At 49.3% G+C, this 25361-nt stretch overlaps 1 protein-coding gene across 2 annotated transcripts in view; it reads left to right on the plus strand.

Annotated features, from left to right (window-relative positions):
* Window positions 1–23366, plus strand: part of IGSF21 (immunoglobin superfamily member 21) — a 276852-nt gene extending 253486 nt beyond the window's left edge. For both annotated transcript variants that reach the window (XM_030805089.1, XM_030805091.1), the window contains 6 exons: window positions 7086–7201; window positions 10218–10692; window positions 21194–21279; window positions 21685–21877; window positions 22278–22316; window positions 23140–23366. In XM_030805089.1, the coding sequence (XP_030660949.1) occupies window positions 7086–7201; window positions 10218–10692; window positions 21194–21279; window positions 21685–21877; window positions 22278–22316; window positions 23140–23210 (980 nt within the window). In that variant the 3' untranslated portion in view covers window positions 23211–23366. The remainder of the gene's footprint in view (window positions 1–7085; window positions 7202–10217; window positions 10693–21193; window positions 21280–21684; window positions 21878–22277; window positions 22317–23139) is intronic.
* The last annotated feature ends 1995 nt before the right edge of the window (window positions 23367–25361 follow it).

Below are 25361 nucleotides of genomic sequence, written 5' to 3' on the forward strand. Positions count from 1 at the left end.
GGCTAGAATCTTGGTCTGACTCTATTAGAGCCAGCACCCTGGGAGAAGTGGGAGCAGACCTCATGGAAGAGAATTTAACTCTAGTACTCACAGTTTGACACAGGCGTGGGGCAGATTTCCCTCTCCAACAATTCTGAGATTTATATCAGATCAGGTTTGTGTTCCCAAATTTCAAAGGCCGCGGGATGATTTACAGAGCAAAGAGGAGCTGCCGCATTGTCTCCAAAGTGAGTTACGATGACCGAAATAAAGTTCTGCTTTCAAGATAAAGACAGGCAATATTTCAGAGTTAATTTCATAAAACCGATCATCCGACCATTACCTCCCTGTGTCGATGTTAACTGTTGAGTCTAAAATAACTTCAACTCCTGCCTCCCCTGGTGGCCATGGAACAGGAGTGATGGAGGTTGGCTGTGACATGCAGCTGTGTCAGATGGAAGCCACTTTACCTTTCCCGATGCTAGAAAAAATTATTCATGGAAACTTCTAGCAGCAATTCTCTCCTCTGAAGGCAAAGTAAAAAAATAAACCAGAAAATCAACTGGTTTGGTTGGGGGTGGGGGCAGGGATCGGTGGATTTAAGGGAGTTTTATGGTGGTGCCCTTGGTTGATCATCCCCGTGGACTTATACAATGGGGTCGGCCTTTCCTACCACCCAGGTCTGGTGTTACGCAAGTGGAATAATGTATCTGTAAGTAGTTTGTAAATTATGAAGCTCTTCCCATGTCTACTCTTTTTTTTTTGAGACGGAGTTTCACTCTTGTTGCCCAGGCTGCAGTGCAATGGCACAGTCTCAGCTCACTGCAACCTCTGCCTTCCAGATTCAAGCGATTCTCCTGCCTCATCCTTCTGAGTAGCTGGGATTATAAGCATGTGCCACCACACCCAGCTAATTGCATATTTTTAGTGGTGACACGGTTTCTCCATGTTGGCCAAGCTGGTCTTGAACTCCTGACCTCAGGTAATCCGCTTGCCTCGGCCTCCCAAAGTCCTGGGATTACGGGCGTGAGACCCTGCACCTGGCCTAGATTCTTACTATTACTACTACAATTATGACTACTTTTTATTCTTCCCCAAGCAAAATATGCCTGCTTGGTGTCTCTTCACCTTAGAAGGGTCATTTCAGATGAAAGGTGCGATGAGTGTGATGAGTGTGTTTACTCACCCACCCCCGCCACACACACCCCAGAGAGCATTGCACTGCCACAGGCATTTCAGAAAACACAGCCTCAAAGGCCATAAAAATGAGGCACTGATGGTGGGAGCACTGGACATCATTGTCTATAGGTGATAACAGAAGAGTGGGAGGGAGATTGGTGAGCCAGGGGTCTTCGTTGATTCTTTGCCACCTGGATCTCCTGGAATACAGTGGAACACAGGCAGGTGGCCTCACCTTACACTGTTCATTCTGTTACCTGACTTTGTATTTGGGATTATTCTTGTCCAGGAAGTCATGTAGAGTTGATATCTGTGTTCACAGCTGATCTTCCACCTTTGATTGAACACTTTCTGGGGCATGAGATCTATCCCAGGCATAGGGCACATAAAAAGCTGCTGGCTTTTGACCTTGGCCAGAGACTGTAACAGGGATGGGAATGGCGATGAGAATGGAGATGGTATTGGGTTGGGGATGGGATGGAAACAGAAATGAGAATTGAGTTGGAGATGAGGATAGAGATGTGATAGAGATAAGTGTGGGGACAGGAATAGAAGTGGTGATAGGAACAGAGGTGGGATAGAGATGGGGGAGGAGAAGGAGTTGAAGTTGGTCATGAGATGGAGACAGAAATGAGGAGAGAATAGGGGATGGAGATTGAGGATGGGGAGGGATGGAAATGGAGCTGAATGTGAGGATAAAGACAGAGATGAGAATGGAGATGGAGTGGAGGTGGGGATAGAAATGGGAATGGAGATGAGGATGGGGAAGGGGATATGGATGGGAATGGGATGGAGATAGAGATAGAGATGGAGATGGGCATAGATAAGAATAGAGAAGGAGATTGAGATTGAGATGGGGAGGAGATTGGGATGGGGATGGGGATACAGATGGTGGAGGAGATGGAGATGGAGATGGGACTGGGGTTCGGGATGGGGGTAGATATGGGTTTGGAGATAAAGATGGGGTTGGGGATGGTAATAAAGACAGGGAAGGAGATGGAGATGAAGATGGAGTGGGGATGAGGGTGGAAATGGGGATAAAGATAAGGAAGGAGATGAAGATGGATATGGGGATGAGGATATGGATGAAATGGGGAAATGAATGGGGATGAGGGTGAGGGTAGGAATGCGGATGGGGATTGGAATGGAGATGGGGGATGAGGTGGGGATGGGGATGGGAATGAGGTGGAGGAGGAGGTAGAGAGGGGGAGTGGGGTGGGAATAGGAATGTAACAGGGGAAGCCTAAGTGAAGGAAGGCTGTAGACTCTGAAGCTCTGAAACTGGCTTTTGTTGGGCTATGCGGGCAGGAACTACGTACTTGGTCAAGAGAAGGCAAAAAGAAAAGAAGAGGGAGATGCTAATAGTGACGTGAAGGGTGAAGCATCTTTCAGGAGCCAGGGACTCCTGGATGGAGATGGCTCCCTGACTGCCGGCACTCAGAGCCCACCAGGAGACAGGAGGTGAGATGCAGAGTGACATTTTCCTAGAACTCACTGATGGGAGTATATTGATGGGGAGGGTGTGGGAAGCCTGAGCTGTCCGTGCTGATATTAACAGCTCCGCTATGTCATCATCCATACAACTGAAATCTGTTATTGTCTTATGAGCTTGATTAGCTGTACATATTGCTAACATCTGCTCAGAAATATAACGAGGGATGGAAACACAGCTCCAGTCAGGGTCTGTGTGGGTGGTGCGTGTGACTCAGGTGCAGATCTCCAGAGTGTGTGTGAATGTTTGGGGGGGGTGGGGGGTGTAAGCACCATACTGTGCAAAGAACCCAGGATTTGGAAGGCTAGGGGCCATTCCAGGCTCTGCCACTGACTTAGGGTGTGATTGTAGCCAAAGCTGTGCCTGTCTCTGATCTCAGTTTGCTTACTTATAAAATGGAAAGTCTAGACCAGAGTTGTCCAACAGAAATATAATGTAAACTACATATGTCACTGTAAGTTTTCTAATAACCACATTAAGATAAGTTTAAAAAAGAAAAGGTGAAATTAATTCTAGTAATATATTTATTAAACCCAATATATCCAAAATATTATCATGTCAACATGTTATCAATATATCTTATGTGCTTCTTAAAAAAATTAAGACTTCAGTTTTATACTTACAGCACATGTGAACTTGAACAAACCACATTTCAGGTGCTCCCCAGCCGCATGGGGTATGTGGCTGCTCTACGGGACAGCCGAAATCTAGGGCATTTTCTGATCTCCTCACTAAACTGTGAATGCCCCAAAGGTATAACCATGTTTTATTCTCCCAGTCCTTAGCAAGGAGGCTCAAATAAGAATGTTAGTAAATCACGCTGACAATAAGCACAGCTAATATGTATTGGGTGCACTTTCAAAACACTTTGCAGGCACTACATTACTGAATCTTCACAAGTATCTTATAATTCCATTTTTCAGATCAGGAAACCAGGCTCAGAGAGGTTAAGTAACTTGCCCAAGGTCACACAGCCAGTAAGTGGTACAGCTGATCTTTGAAATCTGGCTAGTCTGATCTACAGCCCACCTCCTTAGGCATCGTCCTATACTACCTCCCTTATTCATAGTCACACAAATAATTAAAATTGCTACCCTGCCTTGCAGGTAACTTACATGTGCCATCACATTTACTCTTCAAAGCAAACCTCTAAGAAGCCAGGCATAGTGGCTCACACCTGTAATCCCAACACTTTGGGAGGCTAAGTTGGGAGGATCGCTTGAGGCCAGGAATTCAAGACCAGCTTGGACAACACAGCAAGACCCTAGCACTACAAAACATTAAAAAAAAAAAAAAAAAAAAAAAAAAAAAAAAAAAAAAAAAAAAAACAGGTGTGGTGGCACACACCTGTGGTCCCAGCTACTCGAAAGGCTGAGGCAGGACAAGTGATCACTTGAGCCCAGGAGATCAAGGCTGCCGTGAGCCATGATTGTGCCACTTCACTGCAGCCTGGGTAACAGAGTGAGACCCTAAAAGAAAGAAAGAAAGAAAGAAAGAAAGAAAGAGAGAGAGAGAGAGAGAGAGAGAGAGAGAAGGAAGGAAGGAGGGAAGGAAGGAAGGAAGGAAGGAAGGAAGGAAGGAAGGAAGGAAAAGAGAGAGAGAGAGAGAGAGAAAGAAAGAAAGAAAGAAAGAAAGAAAGAAAGAAAGAAAGAAAGAAAGAAAGAAAGAAAGAAAGAAGGAAAAGAAAAGAAAAAAGGAAGGAAGGAAGGAAGGGAAGGGAAGGGAAGAAAAGGAAGGAAGGAAGGAAGAAAGAAAGAGAAAGGAAAGAAGGAAGGAAGGAAGGAAAGAAAGAAGGAAGGAAGGAAAAGAAAGAAAAAAAAAAGGAGAAGCAATCCTCTCCTCTCAGGACAGTTCTAGGTGTCTGATCTCTATTTGCTCAGTGAAGGTAAGAAAGAACGAATGAGTGATTTTAAAGGAGTCTCCTGCCTGTTTCTGAGCCTGTAGGCTCAGAGTGTATCCTGGAGTGTATCCTGATACCTATTCACCTGCCATCATGAGCCATGCCAGAGTTTTGTGCTAAGCTCTAACTGCAGAGTTCACTGATCTTTGGGGTAACTGAGTAACTAGAGCCACCCACAGCATCAGTTCCTGATGGAACTGGATTATAAGGCATCCATGGAAGGTAAGCGAATGTTCCTGGTGGTTCAAATGTGTACTTACATCTAAAGGCATCAATAGATACAAGCTCCCTTTTTCTTCCCAAAGGTTGAGGTGGCTCAGCTTCATGTCAGAGGCTGGGCTCTGGAGTCAGACTGCCTGAGTTCAAATCCTGGCTCTTCTTCATACTGGCACCGTGAGGGAGTCTGAGCAAGTTGCTTCACCTCTTAAGTTTCCCCATCTGTAAAATGGGAATAAATAAACCCAGCTTGTAGACTGATGGTGAAGACAGAAAGAATGCACACACGTTAAGAACTCAGAACAGGTCCTGATTCCTAAGAGTTAGCCGTTGTGGGTTCTTGTGTGGGGTCCAGGTTTTCGGTTGAGTTTTGGACAAGTTAGATGGCAGAATCTGCAATTTCTAGGTAATTGACGTGTTCTGGTGTGTTTTTCCCTTCTTGGAATTCCTATCCCGCTTGCCATCTGTTTTATGCGATCTTACGCTTAATTACAATTCTCCGTCTATTGTTCTCCCATTGTTTTCTGTGTGCTCTGCTTCTCTTGCTGACAGCATGGGTTGGCTCCTTGAATGAATGAATGACTCATACCTTATTTCATTTCACTAGGCCTTGAAATAGAGTTGTCCGTGTGTCTGTCGCCCCCACCTGACTGTGAACTTTGCAATGCTTCACCTGTTTCATCACTGGACACCTCCTGGCAGCACCTGGCATCGTTCCCGGCACCTAGTAGGTGTCAGGAAATGTTTGTTGAATTTAATTAAACTTAACTAGAGTGAAAACCTCCTGCGGGAAGGAAAGGCCCATACCTCTTTATTTTCTCTGCTTCCCTCCCTGTGCATGGCCCAAGGCTAGGTAAATCAGAATTGACAGCTTTTCCCAAGCGAGGCTCTAAGATTCTGGCTCCTGTCCTGCTGCTTATGAGGAGGTTAGGGAAATAATAGCAGAAATCACAATAATAGCAAATTCCTACCATATGCTAAGCCTTTTCATGTGCATTAGCTGGTTTTGTCCTGGAAAAATGTCTGCCAAGTATTAATATTATTCCCATTTAGCAAATTGGGGGACTGAGGCTCACAGTTTTGGTGACTTGCCCAAGCATGTGAAGGTGGTGGTGACTGAGCTGGGATTCAGACCCAAGTGTGCCTGATGGCCCAGTCCCTGCCCCTTGCGATGCCCTGCGGTGTCTGGGAGCAAGGGTTTTGACAAACCAGCCAGGGGCAGTGGATGAGGAGAGAAGAGAGGTTGAGTGGGTGGGAGGAGTGACCAAAAAAATAAGCCAACTTCCAGAAAGGACGGAAGGGAAGACTCCTGGCCACAAATAGCTGTCCAGCTGCCCCCATCCGAGTGTACGGTACCGTCCTCCCTAGCTGACATTCCCGCTCTGTTTTCACTCTCTTCCAAATGCAAGTCAGACCATGTCACTGCTCTCACTGAAAACCTTCAGTGGCTCCCCATTGCTCTCAGGATAAAGAAGAACAACCCATAACCTGTGCTTTAAAGATAAATCAGCCCTCTGGTGGCTAGGGCAGAGGAAGGGGGGAAAAGGCCCCAAAGTATAACAGTTGCTGTTTTTTGTGATGTGAAGATACTCACTGTGACAAGTTACAGACAGTTAACCGCTGGTTCATAAAATTCCTGAAAATGTCATAACCTGCTCCAGCATGCCAGTTCAAGTCATAATCCCCCTGACAGCACGCCACATGCTCTGTGCCTTGCCCATATGCCCAGCCCCGCTGGGCACCACATTCTCCCTGGCCTGCCATGCTGTCTCCTGGCCAACCTACTGCTGGGCCCTGGCACAAAAATAAGCCAGGTATGGTGGCACACACCTGTGGTCCCAGCTACTTGAGAGGCTGGGCATCTCAGGGCTTGTTAAAACTCAAGGTGTTAAAACTCAAAGCTCTTTCTACCTGCCACGCTGTCTCCCACCTACTCTTGTGACCTCAGATCACAGCAGCAATGTGGCTGCTTCAGCAGCATCTGCCTGGAACTCCCAGGCTCAGGCACAGTCCCTTCAACACACTGATGCCTCCAGGGATCTGATGCACTTCACGCTTTGATCTGTGCCATCTCTTGATTCCTGTGTGTCTTCTGCACTAAACTGTAAGCTCCAGGAGGGGAGGGCTCTTGTCTATATTCCCAGCAAGGATGTCTTCCTCACTGTAGTGGGTGCCGATGGCACCCCCTGGAGTTTGGCAACATCTGCCTTCTCCCACCCCCAGCACCCAGCATGGACCTGGCCCATCTTAGGTCATCAGTGAACTCTTCCTGAATCTCCCAGTTGAGCCCTTGTCTTCCTGTGCTTCCTTTTGGGGCAGCTCCTCCCACCTCCATTGAAGTGGTGGCCGCTGACACACCAGCCCCCTTCAGCCGCTACCAAGCCCAGAACTTCACGCTGGTCTGCATCGTGTCTGGAGGAAAACCAGCACCCACGGTGAGTACCCCTGGAGCACCCAGCTCCTTCCTATCTGCCGGACCACCCTGCTTTGGGGCTGGTCCAGCTGCAGGTGTCTCCACTGTGCCTGGAGAGGGAGTGGTTGGCCAGGGCTGACTCTGTCCCCATCTGCCTTGGTCTGATCCCGTTTACCCATCGGACCAGCCCAGACATCCCTGTGCCCCTGTTGCTCCCCATCTCCCCATGCTGAGAACCCCCACTCCTCCTGGAGGGAGAGTCCTAGAACTTCACAGCAGGAGCAGCCTTTCGGGGAGCCCAGGATCCAGCATGCCTGACCCGTTATTGAGTCCCACGGAGACAAATGAAAGGGGGCCCTGAGAGGAAAAGGGGCTTGTCCCAAGTCACCATGGCACTCCTGACAGAGCTAGGTCTCAAGCTCCAGGTTCACTGGCATTCCCAGGAGCCCATGTGATCAGCAGGAAGTCCATCTGAAAGAAGGAGGGAGAGGATGGAAGGGAGAGAAGGAAGGGAGAAAGGGAGGGAAGAGAGAGGAAATTCCTTTTTGACCAACTTGTTAGACCCAATGTAGTTTCTTTGATATTTGTCAGTGGAGTTCACGAGATTTTTTATGACCTCTTGAAGGGGGTGGGGTAGGAGGTGCAGCGTCCAGAGAGCTGGGGTCCCGGCCCTGCTGTACTCACAGAACAACCATGAGCAGGGAATCCCCCCTCCCCACCTCTGCCTCTGTTTCTTCAAGGAAGTTGAGAGGGCTGGACAATATTCGTTTTTCAGCTTTTTTAGTAGCACCAGGACCCTTTTGGTCTAAATGATATACAGGGAAGCCTCATATATATGACATTTAAAAGTGAAGAGAGGCCAAGTCACTCTCATTGACATGTGAAGCACCTCTTTAGAACCCGTAGGCTTCCATGAAACCTGTGTGGAGAAACTTCGGGCTACGTACCCTTTCAATTTTGACATTTTGTAATACTTTGGGTCTTGATCCTGTGAGTTTCATACAGTACTAGGATTTAGCAAGGTGTGGAGCTAGAGCAATGGGTACATAGGGTTACAGTTCAAGACGGGAGCCAAATGGTTCCCCTCATTCCAGACCCAATTGTCTCCCAGGCATGGTCCAATGGTGCGGCCTTGGGAATCTAGGCCAGCCCTGCCTTGGGACCTGGGGCAGGTTGGTAAATGGGTCTGTAGAGGTCCAGGACAGGGCAGTAAGCAGGTGCACAGAGACACAGGTAGGGCAGCGGGCAGGGGCACAGGGATGCAGAGACACAGGTGGGACAGCAGGCAAGGGCACAGAGACATAGGTGAGGCAGTGGGCAGGGGAGTAGAGACACAGGTGGGGCAGTGGGCAGGGGCACAGAGGCACAGGTGGGGCAGTGGACAGAGGTGCAGAGGCACAGATGGGGCAATGGGCAGGGGCACAGAGGGACAGGTGGGGCAGTGGGCAGAGGTGCAGAGACACAGGTGGGATTATGGGCAGAGGAGTAGAGACACAGGTGGGGCACTGGGCAGGGGCGCAGAGACACAGGTGGGGCACTGGGCAGGGGCGCAGAGACACAGGTGGGGTGGTGGACAGAGGTGCAGAGACACAGGTGGGGTGGTGGGCAGAGGTGCAGAGACACAGGTGGGGTGGTGGGCAGAGGTGCAGAGACACAGGTGGGGTGGTGGGCAGGGGAACAGAGACAAGCCTCAGTCCCTAGGAAGTGGACCCAAAAAGGTAGCTTCAAAGCCAGTTGCTGAAAGCAGGACGTGACCCCAGATTTTCCCCTTTGGAAGCCATGGACAGGTCCAGTCTCCCTAAAATCAGGAAAGCTGTTTTTTTCTCACAACGAGAAAGTCCTTTCCTGAAAGGCACAAAGAAAGGCTTTTCACAGCCCAGGGGCTGCAAGAAGACCCCGCCTACCCAGCCTGTCTGCCTACCCAGACATTTGTGACACGGCAATAAAATATTCAGATATAGACATGCAAAAGAACCTCATCTCCCCAAATCCCAGGCATCTTATGTTTGCCTGAGACATCAGAACTTTAAAGTAATTCTTTGATATAAATTGCAAACCTGCATTTAAAGCACTTTTCAAACAGAAAAAAGAAAAGAAGAAAATAAATGGGGGAAAAAAAAACCAACGCAGGCTATCATGTGCATAAGAGATTCTTTGTTGGCATTACAAACTCTGACAAAAATCCGACATTTCATATCTCCCATCCCCTCCCACCTCCTTCACCCCCCTGCAGCCCCTCCCTCCACACACTTTCCTTCTGCTCCCCCACCTGTGTCCCAGAGAGCTGCATCCCACTCTTCCCTCTCCTGCCCCACTATCGATTTATTTATCTGATTTATTAAAAATACTCCCAATCCCCTCAGGCCTCTGGGCACATGTACCAAAATAAAAAGACAGCAAATTAAATTAAATGCCACCTCGCAAAACTTGAGTTCCCCATCAGCAGAGAAAGCGAGGAGATGTTTGCTCTCACCTCATACCCGCACCTAGCTTCCTCCCACACATGCACCTGTTTTCTGCCTTCCATCTCCAAAACGCACACCCACAGAGATTCTTTCTTCCCTGATCCTCTCCCAACATCTCACTTAATCTCCGGTGCCTTCCATTTTTCCCTCATCCCCATGCCCTCCCTGAGTGGGCATGGACCATACCCTTGGACCCCAGGTGGCTGGCCATGGTGTAGGCCAAAGTCCCCATTTCCCACGTGGTTCCACTGACTCATCCAACAGCCCCATGAAGCAGGTGTCTTATTCTTCTCTTGACAAGTGAGGAAACTGAGGCTTAAAAAACCTCACCAGTTGGTAAATGATGGGATTGGGCTAAGCCTCTGCCCCAAGGGCCTGCATGTGTTCCCATTGTACCACTCTGGCTCATAGTTCTTGGGGGTGTTGAAGGGAAAGGAGTGGGGTGAGGGCTACTGTCTAGACTACTATGCTCTGGAAGAACTGGCATCCTGTGCCCAGTTCATGGGAGAGCCCATTGGGAGGTTGAAGTTAGTAGCACAGAATCATTTTCCCACACCCTCCTTGCAATGGCAGGTTTATTTCAAACGAGATGGGGAACCAATCGACGCAGTGCCCCTATCAGAGCCACCAGCTGCGAGCTCCGGCCCCCTCCAGGACAGCAGGCCCTTCCGCAGCCTTCTGCACCGTGACCTGGATGACACCAAGATGCAGAAGTCACTGTCCCTCCTGGACACCGAGAACCGGGGTGGGCGACCCTACACGGAGCGCCCCTCCCGTGGCCTGACCCCAGATCCCAACATCCTCCTCCAGCCAACCACAGAGAACATACCAGAGACGGTCGTGAGCCGTGAGTTCCCCCGCTGGGTCCACAGCGCAGAGCCCACCTACTTCCTGCGCCACAGCCGCACCCCGAGCAGCGACGGCACTGTGGAAGTACGTGCCCTGCTCACCTGGACCCTCAACCCACAGATCGACAATGAGGCCCTCTTCAGCTGCGAGGTCAAGCACCCAGCTCTGTCGATGCCCATGCAGGCAGAGGTCACGCTGGGTAAGACTTGGTGGGGGCCCTTCTGTAGAGCCCTTGCAGACCCGGGTATGGGGAGAGCCTTGGAATAGAGTTCCCGGGCTGAGGACAGCCATGGAGAGGGGGAGGAGATGGAGCAAACTGGAGTCAGGATGAGCACAAATGGTAGAGTCAGGTTCTTAGGGAGGTTTGCTGAGCTGGATTGGAGAAGATGGGAGGTACCCACAGGCCAAGGTAGTTTGCTGGGTTGAGCCAAGAACAGGAGAGGTCAGAAGAGTTTGCTGGATAGGGTCAGGGACACAGGAGATCGGGGAGGTCAGAGGAGTTGCTGGATTAGGTCAGGAACGTAGGAGGTCTGGGAGGTCTTCTGGAAGGGTCAGAAACAAGAGATTGAGGAGATTTGCTGGGTTGGGTCAGGAACATGAGAAGTTGGGCAAGAGCAAGGGAGTCGCTGGGCTGGGTCAGCAACATGAGAGGTCAGGGAGTTTGCACAGTCCAGATAAAAAAATGGAAAGTCAGAGAAATATGCCAGATTGGTGTTAAAAACAGGGGAGGTTTTCTAGGTCAAAAGTGGAACCAGGAAGTTTGCTGGGTAAATAAAGAATACACAAGAGTCGGGTTTCTTCAGGAAGGGTTGCTAAGTCAAGTCAGAAGCATAGAAGGTCAGCGTGAAGACCAGGGGAGGCCAAGATTTTTCGAGTCAGCCTCAGGAGCACAAGAGATCAGGGGACATTTGTCGGGTCAAGGAGAGGAAACTCGAGGTCATGGCGTGCTCAGGGGAGTTTTCTACATCACAGGTGGGAACATGGGAGGTGATAGGGAGATTTTCTGGATTGCATATGAGCCCAGTGAGCTCAGAAGATAGTTGCTGCATGAGGGTTGCGAACCTGGGAGGTTGCAGGCTTGCTGGATCAGGTTCGGGAATTCTGAAAGTCATAGGAATTTTTGCCAGGTTGGGGTCAGGAACACATAGGACTTGGAAGGATATCACTCTGGCTTACACTTTTAAGCACAACGAAAACCCTGTCATCTGTGGGTATGTGGGAGGCAGGCAAAGAGGACACTGGCTGCTCACAGCAAGCTCAGCCCAAGAACCCAATCCCTGTCCATGATCTGCTCCTCTCCCCACAGAGCACCAACCCAGGGATCCCCAAAGCAGTTCCCCAGTAACTCACTCCCTTCCCCTTATAGTTCTCCTCCCCACTGACTCAGGGAAGGGAAAGGGGAGATGTGGAATCTTCGCTGCTGCTGGAAATATACAAGACTCATCTCCAGTTGTTTGTATGGACTGGGTGGGCAAGGGCAGGGGATGGGCACAATGACCTCTACTTGTCCTTTCCCCTATGTCCTTTGAACCTTGATCTGCAGCCCCCAGCAGCTCCTCCCTGAGCCCGAGATGCCTGGGCTCATACTCCAAAACTCCTGTAGTGTTCAGGGGCTGCCTGGAGCAGTCCACAGCCTCTAACCCAGGCCACTCATGACCAAGGACTGAGAGCAGTAACTGACAAGAATTGGGACTGCAGCTTGTGTCAGGTGTTCTAGAGAGCTTCTGTTTCAGCTGGACCACCAGAAAACCTAACACCTCCTCAGTATCAAATACCAAAGAAAAGGCGTTCTTGTGCGGATAGTATGTACTATGTGCCAGGAACATCTGCAAGGATTCTCACCCAATTCTCACAAGCACAAGTTGGCTGTGTAGTCCCATTTTGCATATGAGCAAAACTGAGGCTCAAGTTGATAGAGTCCTTTGCCAAGTCATTAACTTTGTATGTGGCACTGTTGAAATTTCAAGCCAAGTTTATTGGTGCCTTCTTCACTCACTACCATGCCAACCACTGAACTCACCAGCCCCAGGGCTGGGTGTCTCGGCTGGTTATGGGACTGGTTCCCTGAAGACCCATTACAATGGCCCTTTGATTTTCTCTCTCTCTCTTTTTTTTTTAACAGAGTCTAGCTCTGTCGCACCCAGGCTGGAGTGCAGTGGGTGATCTCGGTTCACTGCAACCTTAGCCTCCCGGGTTCAAGCGATTCTCCCGCCTCAGTCTCTCAAGTAGCTGGGATTACAGGTGCCCACCACCACATCCGGCTAATTTTTTTTTTTTTTTGTACTTTTAATAGAGACGGGGTTTCACCATATTGGCCAGGCTGGTCTCAAACTCCCAAACTCAGGTGATCCACCTGCCTCGGCCTCCAAAGTGCTGGGGTTACAGGCATGAGCCACCACACTCAGCAGCCCTTTGATTTTCACAGGCCACCTGCCGATACTGAAACTAACAATAAAGGCTAACATTTAGTGAGCACCTACTATATGCCACAGACTGTGGCTTCTCTTATATTAACCCAGTGAGACAGGCACCATTATTATCCCATATCACAGAGGAGGAAGCTGAGGCTCAGGGGTTGCCCAAGGCAAGTGGGGGAGAATTCAAAGGCTCCAGAGTCTGCTCTAAGCCTCTCACTCTGCCTCCTCACGGCGTCCCTCTGTCATAGGTGCCCACTTCCTGGGTACTCTTTGTTCATCATTCAGTAAAGATATCACAAGCAGGGCCACGCACAGTGGCTCACGCCTTTAATCCTAACACTTTGGGAGGCCAAGGCAGGTGGATCACGAGGTCAGGAGTTCAAGACTAGCCTGACTAACATGGTGAAACCCCATCTCTACTAAAAAAAAACAAAAAATACAAAAATTAGCTGGGCATGGTGGCGCATGCCTATAATCCCAGCTACTCAGGAGGCTGAGACAGGAGAATCACTTGAACCCAGCAGGCGGAGGCTGCAGTGAGCCGAGATCGCACTACTGCACTCCAGCCTAGGTGACAGAGTGAGAATTCGTCTCAAAAAAAGGAAAAAAAAAAGATATTACAAGCATCACTTAAGGCCAGGCCCTGTTCTAGGTGCTGGGATCTTCTCAACCCAGATCCTGCTCCTACCCCTCTCTTGGTCCTCCCACCTTGCCAGCCCTTCACTCCTCTCTCTGGACCCTCCATCCTTCCATGGCCTCTTCCTCCCCTGGCAGAGCAGCCTCCAACCCTTCACCTGGTTGCTTCATTTATGAAAGCCCCCTCCTGCCCCTCTTGTGGAAGCTCTGGCTTCCAGCAGGGTGGCACCCTTGCCCCACCCCACCAAGAATAAGGATGAGAAAGACGAAAGGCCAGATACAGACTTCAAGGCAGGTGGTGAAAAGTGAGCTTGTAGCTGACATCTCCTAGTGATGGGAGGGGGTGTGCCTCTGCTGGCCTGTGTGACCCCTATCAACGGCACCTCAAACCACATTAAAGCACTTGCCTGCCCTGTCCTGGATCCCAGACCCTCCCTTAACTGGAGGTGCCTCTGTGGGCACCCCCACTCCCCATCATCAGAGCAAGGGAAAGAAGGGCCCACTCATAGGCAGTGGGCCTGGACAGGCAGGTCTGCACACACTGAGGGATTTGGGGCATGGGGACACAGCAGGGCCACCAAGACGAAGGGTCCTAATTGGGTGGGTGAGTAAAGAGACACCTGGGCTGACTTCCTAGCCTCCCTCGACTGCTGAGTGAGAACTCAGACTTCTTAACGTCTCTGAGTCTCAGTTTTCTGACCTGATGAAGGGGGAGAATAGTAACTGCACAAATGTTTTGAGCACCTACTCAGAGCCAGGCTCACTGCAAGATGCTTTCCTCACCACGTCTCCTTTAAACCTGCAGTGAACCTGTGAGGCCGCTGACAGTTGCTATCATATTATTCCCATCTGAGAGGTGAGGGACTCAGGTTTAGAGTAACCTTTCTTAGGTCAGCCAGCCAAGGCTGTCTGGCCCCAGAGCCCATGTTCTTAGCCACTGTGCTCTACAGCCCACCTGTCAGGGCTGTGGTGAGGTGTCACTGAGCCAGGGGGTGTGACCAGGGGAGTGTGCCATGAGCCCAAGGGTCGTGAGTGTATGCACCTTGCACCATCAGGGCACCCTGCACTCTGGGTGAGACAGTGGGATGGATTAGGTGACCTCAGAGCACAAAATCCAATCATTCAACAAGGATTTTGAAGACCAGGCCAACGAGGGTGGGGCATGTCTCCCTGCAATGAGCCTTCGCTCCTCCTCTTCCCTTGCACGGATGCCCTCCCCAGCTGAAATGCCACCCCTCCAGGAAGACTTCTCTGACCCTCCCCCAACCCTTCGAGCTGTTCGTGCCTCTTCTGAGTTCTTGTCTCACCAGATTTGTACCTTTCTTGTGATCTGGACCACAGATGCCTGAGCGTCCTGGCACCCATCTCACTAAATGGCAACCATGTCCTTCCCATTGATCAAACCAGAAGCCTTGCAGTTCCCCACCTTTTCCACTCTTTCCTCCTATCCCACATGCAAACCGTCATTAAGCCCTGGCAGCTCGACTTCAGAATATATCCGAAATCTGCCACTCCTCACGGTCTCCTCTCTGAATACCCAACCCAAGCACCATCAGTTCAAGCCTGGGTTATTAGAGTAGCCTTCAAACTGGTCGTTCTGCTTCTACTTTCGCCCTATCCTATTTCCCACCCCGATTGATCTACTTAAAATATAAATCAGATCATGACACCCACCCACAACCTTCCTGTGGTAGACAAATAGATTGATAAAACAGGATAGAGTCCAGAAATAGACCCACATACACAGAGTTCATTGATTTTTGCCAAAGACCCCCAAGGCCGTTCAATCAGGAAAGAGAAGTTCTCTTAACAAATGACCCTGAAACAAATGAATAGGCATAAGGAAAAATTGAACCTGGACCCCTACCTCACACACACACACAAATTAATTTGAAATGAATCATGGATTTAAACGTAAAAGTCAGCATCGTGAAGCCTCTAGAACAAAACATAGACTTTGTGAAATTGGTGTAGCAAAGGTTTCTTAAAGTGGTCACAGAATAAAAACTAAATAAAAACTAAATGATAAATTGAAATTCGGTAAATTGCACTTAATCAAAAATTAAGTCTTCTGCTCTTACAAAGATATCCTTGAGAAAAATGAAAGGCAAACTATAGAATGAGAGAAAATACTCTCAATACATATATCTGACAAAGCATTTGTAACCAGAATATATAAAGAACTATGACAAATCAATAATGTAAGACTACCCAATTTTTTAAAAAAGAAAATATACAAATGGCTAATAAACATGTAGAAACGTACATTACATTATTAGTTATTACAGAAATGAATATTCCAACCTCAATGAGACAGCATTTCACATCTATTAGACTGGCTAAAATTTTAAAAACTGACAATACCAGATGTTGTCAAGAATGTAGAACAATCAGAATTCTCATGCTTTGCTGGCTGGAGAATAAAATGGTACTACTACTTTGAAAAACTGGCAGTTTCTTACAAAGATAAAAATATTTCTGCTCTTATGACCCAACAATTTCACTCCTAGGTATTTACCCAAGAGAAATGAAAACATATGTCCACAGCAGCTTTATTCATGACAACAGCAACAACAACAGAACTGTAAATAATCTAAATGTCCATAATTAGAAAAATGAATAAACAAATTTGTAGTATATTCATATAACAAAATACTTTTTATCAATACAAATACGAATAAACTCATGATACCTGCATTAGCATGGATGGAGCTCAAAAACATGTTGATCAGGCTGGGCACGGTGGCTCACACTTGCAATCTCAGAACTTTGGGAGGCCGAGGCAGGTGGATCACTTGAGGCCAGGAGTTTGAGACCAGCCTGACCAACATGGTGAACCCTCGGCTCTACTGAAAATACAAAAATTAGCTTGGTATGGTAGCTTACGCCTGTAGGCCCAACTACTTGGGAGGCTGAGGCAGGAGAATCCCTTGAACCTGGGAGGTGGAGGTTGCAGTGAGCCGAGATCGCGCCACTGCACTCTAGCCTAGACGATAGAGTAAGACTCCGCTTCAAAAAACAAAAAAAAATGTTGATCAAAAGAAGCCAGATGACAGAGTACTCACTGTGTGAGTCCATTTATATGAAATTCTAGAACAAAAAATAAATATCCATTGATAGAAATGGAACCATGTTGGCCTATGAAGAATGGAAATTGACTGGAAGGAGGCCTCTGCTCGAGTCCTCTACTCAGAGGGTCCTTCCTTGAACACTCTATCTAAAGCAGCCTCTCCCTCCTGGTTCCTTCTACCCCTTCTCTTGCTTTGTTTTCTTACATAACTAATTTCCACCTGCAAGTATATTCTATGTTTGCTTATTGTCTGAATCACCCACAAGGTAGGAAATGAGATTTGGTTTTAGATGTAATGGCAGTCAGGTGAACTGGCTTGAAAAATTCATTCTTCATATATTTTTTAACTGTGATAAAATTTATCTATTGGGAAATGCAGGTCCTTCAGTGCACAATATGACAAATTTGAATAAATGTGAATGCTGGTGTAACCACCACCCCAGTCAAACTCTGGGCATTCTCATCACCCACTAGAATTTAAATGGCACATGGGCAGGGTCTTTATCTGCCTAGTTCACAGAGTACAGGGCTCAGAACAACCCCAACATAGTTCTTAATAAACAACTGTTTAATAATTAATTAATTAATGCTTTTCTAGGTTGTTGAGAAGATTAAGTAAGGCAGTGCATACAAAGTGCTTATAGTGACAGGCGGAGCAAATATTCAGGAAACATAAGCTACTGTTATTATTCATCATAGTATCCCCAACAGTGACCCTGGATAGCGACCACCACAAATTAGGTATACAATAATTAGGTGGATAGAGCAAATGAATAAATGGATGGGTAAGCAAATTGGTAGGTTTATGGGTAGGCACTGGTGGATGTTTGAATAGATGAATGAATAAAATGAATGCTTGGATGGATGGAAGGATGGATGGATGGATGGATGGATGGATGGATATTTGGATGGATGTTCGGATGGATGTTTGGATGGATGAATGGATGGTTGGATGGATGGATGGATGTTTGGATGGGTGGATGGATGGATGGATGGATGGATGAGTAGTTTAGATGGATGAATGTTTGGATGGATGGATGAATGGATGTTTGGATAGATGTTTGGAGGGATGGATGAATAGATGGATGTTTGGATGGATGGATATTTGGATGGATGGATGGATGGATGGATGGATGGATGAGTGGGTGAATGGGTGAGTGATTGTCTTAGAAAGCATCCAGAATTCCTGGGGGAAACCTAGAGGAGCTTTTCCTTGAGATTCCACAGTCCTATCCTTGCATCAGGATGCTCAGGAGAGGTAAGGAAGGCAACTTATATGTCCAGGATCTTTTTCATCCCCTGAACAGATAGACATCACTTTACATTTCACATTGCAGTCTGATCTCCCTCCTCCATTGTCATTTTCAGAGTATTTCCTCAAGCAGGGTGGTAGCCTATTCTCCCCATTTACAAGTTAGAAAACTGAGGCCCTAAAAGTTGAAATGACTCATCCAAGTCATGCAGCCAGAAAGTAGAGGGCTAGGTGTCAATCCTGGGTCTCTGGACTCCTGCTCTTTCTCTATGTCCAGGGCTTGAGAGGCAGGAAAGTCCGGAGACTAAGAGCATTCCTTTTGGGCACTCTCAGCCATTGTGGTCTAGAAGCAGGCAAGTGGAGCCAGGTTTTAATTGTCTGGAGCTGCTAATGGGCCAGGCGCTGAGTGTCAGGAGCCTGAGGGTGGAAGGAGTGAGGAGGCTGAGAGCAGCTGGCTTAGCTTCCCGAAGCAACATCTCAACACAGCAGTGAAGGAGGGAGTCAGGGACCATCTGCTGCAAACGCACTTGTCTAGTGGCAGCTGCCAGGATAGAGCTTGAAAGCAACAAGGGAGGACCAGACCCCTCTTCTGCCCACCCTCTGTGCCCCTCAGGATCAGATGCACACAGGAGCCCAGGAGCCGGGGTGCCCTGGGTGGAAGAAGGCACCCATCTCTGCCCCACCTCCGCCCCTGGGCTCTGAGCCTCCCTCTGAAGCCCTATGTACCATCACGTCTTGTTACTGGTACTTCCTGTAGTGTGACCTTGGACAAGCCACTGCCCCCTTGGAGGGCCCGTTCTATGACCTGCACAATGGGTTTCGTGATAACCTGCCTCGTAAGTACCAGAATGGTGTGACCGTCCTAAAATGCCTAAAATGGAGTCTAGCGCATGTTCGACACCTGAGAAAGGCTGGTTCCTTCTTCCCTTACAACCAGCAGGCCCGTGTCCAGGCCTGAAGGAGTAAGCCAAGACCTTTAGAAAGCAGGGCAGTGAGGAATCTAACCTAGAAGGGAAAGGTGCCTGCCCCTGCCCTCCAGGGCTCCAGCCTACTCCAGGACCAGGATGCCCTTCAGCGCCCTCTCCTGGCTGCAGCCAACAATGCCACCCCAGCAGCACTTGAAGAACCTAAAGAGCCGCCAAGATTACCCAGGGCCAGACTGCCCTAGGCCTGGTTTCCCATCTGCAAATCGATGTCTACAGCACTTGAGAGTTCATTTTAAAACCCAGAAACTTACTTGGGTTCCCTGAGCCCTCATTTCCTTGTGGCGACAATCTCAAAGGCTGGAAGGCTAAATGAGATTATGCATATGGCACTTCATGTAGGTCCTGGCTCTCAGGACGCGCTAAACAAATGTTAGCCATCAAAGCTGCCACTGCCTGATGTTCCTGACGGCCCCGCGTGTTAGGCAAGGGGTATCATTGTTCCCATGTTGCACTTGGGAATGCGAAGGGGAGCCACTCATCCAAGGGTGCAAAGAACAGATTAGAACTCAGCTCTCAGGTATCCCAGGCCAGTGGCCCTTCCACACGACCGGCTGGCGGATGCAGCTGTAGAACCAGCCCTTCCCTACCCAGCTATTCCCTCCCCTTGGTGCAAGCCCTGATCTTCCCACGCATGCTTCCCTAGACCCATGTGGCATTTCAGATGTCTTGCTCATGGTTTAATTAATAGTCCTTTGCTTTCATTCTCAGAGAATGAAATTGGCAGTGCCTGGGAGACCACCCACATCTGCCAACTGCTCTGATTTCCATTCTAAGAGCTTTGAGTCAGAAAGAGAGGTCTGGGGACCAGCAAGGAAAGGTGGGGGTAATCCCAGGGCAGCCCCAGGGCCTCAGGACAAAACTTTTCCACCCTTAGAAGATGTTTACACAGAGTAGCACAAAGCATAGAGTACCAGACAAAACCCTCACCCCTTCCTCCAGCCCTGGAAACTCAATGGGTTCTGTCTCCCAACCCCCTTCCCTCCCTGACCTGCCTCTGTCCCATGCCCTGGCTGTTCCCTGTGCCTGGAATATGCCTCATGAGCTTCACAGCTCGGCTTAAATGTCAACTCCTTGAAAGAGGCACCCTGACCACTATCTGAGGATGTCACCCACCAACTCTGAGCCCCCTTCCCTTGGTCTAGTGATGTGCATGGAGCACTGTCACTCTCATCCTGTTTTGCGTATGTGTTTGTTTGCTTATGAACTCTCACCCCTACTGAAGTGGGAGCTCCATGTCAGCAGGCACTGGGTCTTGTTCACCACCATATCCTCAGCTCTGCTCCAAATGGCTGGCTCCATAATTACTGTTGAGTGAGTGAGTGAGTGAGTGAGTGAGTGAGTGAGTGAATGAATGAATCTGGGGAAAAGAGTGCTGGCGAGAAGGTCAGGAAACATGGGTAACTGGCTCTGTGAGTGGCCTTGGATAAACCTCTACATTATCCATGGAGCTCTGTTTCTCAGCTGGAACAAAGGGAACAAACCCAATGATCCCGAGTGGCTCCTCCATCCCTGATATTCTCAGGCGTTGTTCAGAGGATAGCCATGCCCTTGGGCATCTTGGCTTTCAAGCTCAGAGATATAAAGGGACTGAATAAGAGGTGATACAAGAAAGTGAGGAAGAGAGGCAGGGAGGCTGGGCACAAGGAAGGAGAAGATGGTCTTTCTTCCCACACCGTGTCCACCCCTACCCAGAGGTTCTAGAAAAATCCCACTGGGAAGATTAACCTGTTAGAAAGAGCACTGATGCAGGAGTAGGAGACCCCCACCTTGATCTTGGCTCTCCTCAAGGTGTGACCTTTGGGAAATCACTTCATGACTCTCTGAGGCCCAGTTAACTCAACTGGACAATGGGGCTGATGACACCAGAAACCACCTCGCAAGGGCATAGCGTGGGTGGGAGTTGGGGGTACCTCAAGTCTGGCTGCTGGCGCAGGCTGCTCCCCATCAGCAGCCTAGTAGCACGTGCCCCAGGTAAGTTTCCCTCCCTGACCCCACTGTCCACTGGGCCTCTCTGATCTTGTCCCTCATGGCACTGGCTTGTACTTGTCTGTTTGTCTTTCTTCTCCACTGATGTGTGAACCCCCTAAAGGAAGGAATCCTGTCCTTTATACACCCTTGACTCCCCAGGTCCTAGAGAGCATCTGATTCATTGCATGGGCTTAGGGAATATGTCTGAATGAATGCAGCTGTGAATGAGTGAATGAATGAATGAGCACACTGAGCTTCTAACAGAAGCAGCTGATGCCAAGGATGTTGATTGCTAGACTAGAACTTTCTCTTCCATGTACCCTGTCCCTCCTTTCCTTACTCTCTCTGACCTGGCCTTTCTCTCCCTACAGTTGCCCCCAAAGGACCCAAAATTGTGATGACGCCCAGCAGAGCCCGGGTAGGGGACACAGTGAGGATTCTGGTCCATGGGTTTCAGGTCAGCCTCTCTCTGAGCATCTGGGAGTGTGGTGGGAGGTGATAGAGGCACCAACCCAGCACCAGCATTCCTGGCGGTCCTCTCTAACACCCTTCCCTCAATCCCCAGCCACATCTAGTGGGTTTCAGTTTCCCAATGTGTAACTGGGAGAATTGGCTCCCATGAGGAATGGCAAAGAGGTGCATGCATGTTTCATACCTTCTAGAACTCAGAGTAAACCTAACTTTTCAACAAGACATTCTCTTAAGTTCCAGACTCCTTCTCCTCCTGGAGTTCAGGGCAGCCACTCCTAACCCGTCGGATGAGAATGCTGTGCCAGCCCTGGCCAGGCATGCCCCTGACCCCTTGCTGCTCTGGCAGAATGGGCCCTCCTGTGACCCAACTCTCCCCTGATCTGGCCAACAGAACGAAGTCTTCCCGGAGCCCATGTTCACATGGACACGGGTTGGAAGCCGCCTCCTGGACGGCAGTGCTGAGTTCGACGGGAAGGAGCTGGTGCTGGAGCGGGTTCCCGCCGAGCTCAATGGCTCCATGTATCGCTGCACTGCCCAGAACCCACTGGGCTCCACCGACACGCACACCCGGCTCATCGTGTTCGGTATGGCACGCTCAACTGGGGACTGGGAGAACAACCACAGGGGCGTGTCCTTGCTGGGAGGTATCCCCAGGAGGAGGAAGCAGCAGGGGCCCAAAGTTTTGGGCCTAAGTCCCCTAAATTTGCCCTGAGAGGGTGCCCTACTGGGAGGCAGGGTCGCTCAGTGGTTACAACTATAAATCAGCTTCAGACTCAGAAAGAACCTTAGGCAAACTGCTTAACCTCTCTCACTTTCTCCATCTGCAAAATGGGGCTCATACTATCCAGCTCCCCTGAAGGTTGTGTGGCTGCACTGAGACAGTGCATGTGATACCTCACAGCAGGTGCTGGGTAAAGGGCCATTCCTTCCCTGAGCTCTGAATGCCATCCACCCTTTGGTTCTCTTTCTGTTTCTTTCCAACAGAAAACCCAAATATCCCAAGAGGAACGGAGGACTCCAATGGTAAGTCTCCACCCTCAGGATTTTTTGCTTAAAAGGGAGTGGCTTTTGAGGCGCCAGAAAGCTCTGGTCCCCCAAACTTCCCATATGCATACCCTTGCCACTCCCTGACACCTCAGGCAGGTCATTGCCCAAGGTAGGGCAGAGTCAGGGTCCAGAGTGGGCAGAGGTGGGGACTGAGGCAATAAAAAGGGACTCAGCCTGCCAAAGCAGCCAGCTGAGATTTCCAGGGCCAACTCTGCCCCATCTCACCATCCGTGGCATCTCTGGCCCTCTTAACTCAGAGCTCGGTCTCACAGTCCATGGCATCTCTAGCTTTCTTAGCTCAGAGCTCGGCTGCCCTGACCTCAGAAGGGTGTGTCCAGCCTCAACCGTGGGGCTGCATTCTGAGACTCCGGACCACTCCATAGGGCGGTTGGGAGCATCAGTGGATGTCTCAGTGCAGGCCCTTTATACTGTCCTCCCTGGGATTCCCCCAACCTGCTCTAGCCTGAGCACCACCCCAAGGGGCCCAGACGCTGCTCCCAGACCTGCCACACCCCCTTCCTACATGGAGCCAATCTCACAGTTCACAATGGAGGTTCCCATTCTTGGTCCTCACTGCACCACCCTCATGGCCTCTAGAAAATCTGACTGCAGCCCAGCAAGCCTAGGGGTAGGGGAGGAGATCATGGACAGTTAGGTGGCCAGGTGGCAGAGCTGGGCTTCAAATTCAGTTTGTCCTGATGCTGAAATCCGGCGTCTTTGCTGGGCACCTGAAGGCTCTGCTGTTCTGGAACGGGGTTGGGTGTGCAGGCTCTGACCCTTTCCCTGCCTCCTGGCACAGGTTCCATTGGCCCCACTGGTGCCCGGCTCACCTTGGTGCTCGCCCTGACAGTGATTCTGGAGCTGACGTGAAGGCACCTGCCCAGCCACTCCATCAGGCACTGACATCTCCGTGACCGGTTTTCATTTTTTTTCTAAACTATTTCCAGTCTTGTTCTTAGTCTCTTTCCATCTGTGTCTTGGCTTCTTCAGTCAGTTTAATTAAAACAAACAGAACAATTTTCCCCACCTCGGTCTGTGGCTCTGCATTCTTTATCTGTTCAGTAGCAGCAACTGGGCCCCTCCTTCTGGCATTCAGCACTGGGACAGACACTGAGAGGGGAATGGCAAGGGAGATGGAAGTCATGCCCTTCCCAAATGAACAGTGGACATGGGGCTCACTATCTCACTCAAGTCCTAGCATCCAGGCGTGGAATGTAGCCAGAGACTTGAGAAATCCAAATTCCTCAGGGCTAAGTGTGATAGTCAGCTGTTGACACAATAATGCTGCATAACAAACCAACCCAAACCTCAGTGGCATGCAACAACAAGCACTTGTAATTATGTTCATGTTCAGGTCGAAGTGGTTCAGCTGATCTAATCTGGGCTCAGCTTGGCAGTTCTGCTTCAGGCAGCAGGTCAACTGGGCTGGACTCCAAGCTGTGGGTTGGGTTCAGGCCTCCTCCATGGGTTGGTTTGCTCCATGGGTGTTTGTCTGGGGCCCACACTAAAGGAGAAGTGACTACCTGACATTTGATGCTCTTATGGTAGATCACCAAAGCTCAAGAAGAAATTCAAACCATTCAAGCCTGTTTAAGGCCTCTGCCTGTGTCATGTCCGTGAACACTCCTTTAGCCAAAGCAAGTCACATGGCAAAGGCTGACATCAGTCAAGGTCACATGTGTGTCAGTGGTAGAGGTTTCTCAGAACTTTCTACTCAACCACTACAAATTCATCATGCCATTCAGCTATTAACTCAGAGAGAAGGGCCGAGAGTCTTTGGAGAGGGGTGGGGTTGGCCTCTCTGAGCCATGGTCAAGACCTGGGATTCACCAAGAAGAGCCCATGGAAGATTGTAAGCCGTCTGGATAGGGTAGGCCCTGCTGCAGTAACATATTGAGCCCAGAGTCTTACTGCCTTAACACAGTTGCTGTGGTTTGGACCTGTGTCCCCACCAAATCTCATGGTGAAATGTAATCCCCAGTGTTGGAAGTGTGGCCTGGTGGGCGGTGTTAGGATCATGCGGGCAGATCCCTCATGAATGGCTTAGTGCCATCCCTTTGGTGATGAGTGAGTGAGTTCTCATGAGATCTAGTTGTTTAAAAGTGTGTAGCACCTCCCCATTCTCAACTGACTCTCTCTCTTGCTCCTGCTTTTGCCATGTGATGTGACTGCTCCTGCTTTCCTTCTTGGCACAAGTAAAAGCTCCCTGAGTCCTCCCCAGAAGCTGAGCAGATGCTGGCAGCATGCTTCCTATCCAGACTGCAGAACCATGAGAAAATTAAACCTCTTTTCTTTATAAATTACCCAGTCTCAGGAATTTCTTTATAGCAATGCAAGAACAGCCTAAGACAACAATAAAGATTTATTTTGGGCTCATGAGAAGCCCAAGTAGGTTAAGCAGGCCTGTTCCATCTTGTAGCTACATCACCTGGAATACGTGGCTTCCAAAATCCCCAGGGGAGGAGAACAGAAGGCTGGAGTGTCACTATGGTAGGCAGAATAATGCCCTCTCACCAAAGATGTCCATATCCTAACCCCTAGAACCTGTAAATATGTTACCTTCCATGGCAAAAGGGATTTTGCCGATGTAATCAAGTTAAGCATCTTCAGATGCAAATATCAGCCTGGATTATCCAGGTGGGCTCAATGTAATCACAACGTCCTTATAAGAGGGAGGCAAGAAGGTGAAAGGCAGTAGAAGGAGATGTGATGGTAGAAGCAAGAGATAGGAATCACTCAAGGAAGGGGCCACAAGCCAAGGAATTCAGGCAGACTCTAGAAGCAAAAAGGGGCAAGCAAACAGATTCTCCCCCTGGAGTTTCCAGAAGGAACTGGCCCTGCCAACATGTTTAGCCCCATGAGACTCATTTCAGACTTCTGACTCCAAAATTGTAAGAGAATAAATTTGCCATATTCTTTTAAACTTAGGTTTGTGGCAATTTGTAACAGCAGCAGTTAGGAAACTAACACGATCACATAGGATGTGATTAAGGCCCAGGCCTAATAGAACATAAATCACCC

This window comes from Nomascus leucogenys, chromosome 24, assembly GCF_006542625.1.
Source record: "Nomascus leucogenys isolate Asia chromosome 24, Asia_NLE_v1, whole genome shotgun sequence".
Classification (NCBI taxonomy): domain Eukaryota; kingdom Metazoa; phylum Chordata; class Mammalia; order Primates; family Hylobatidae; genus Nomascus; species Nomascus leucogenys.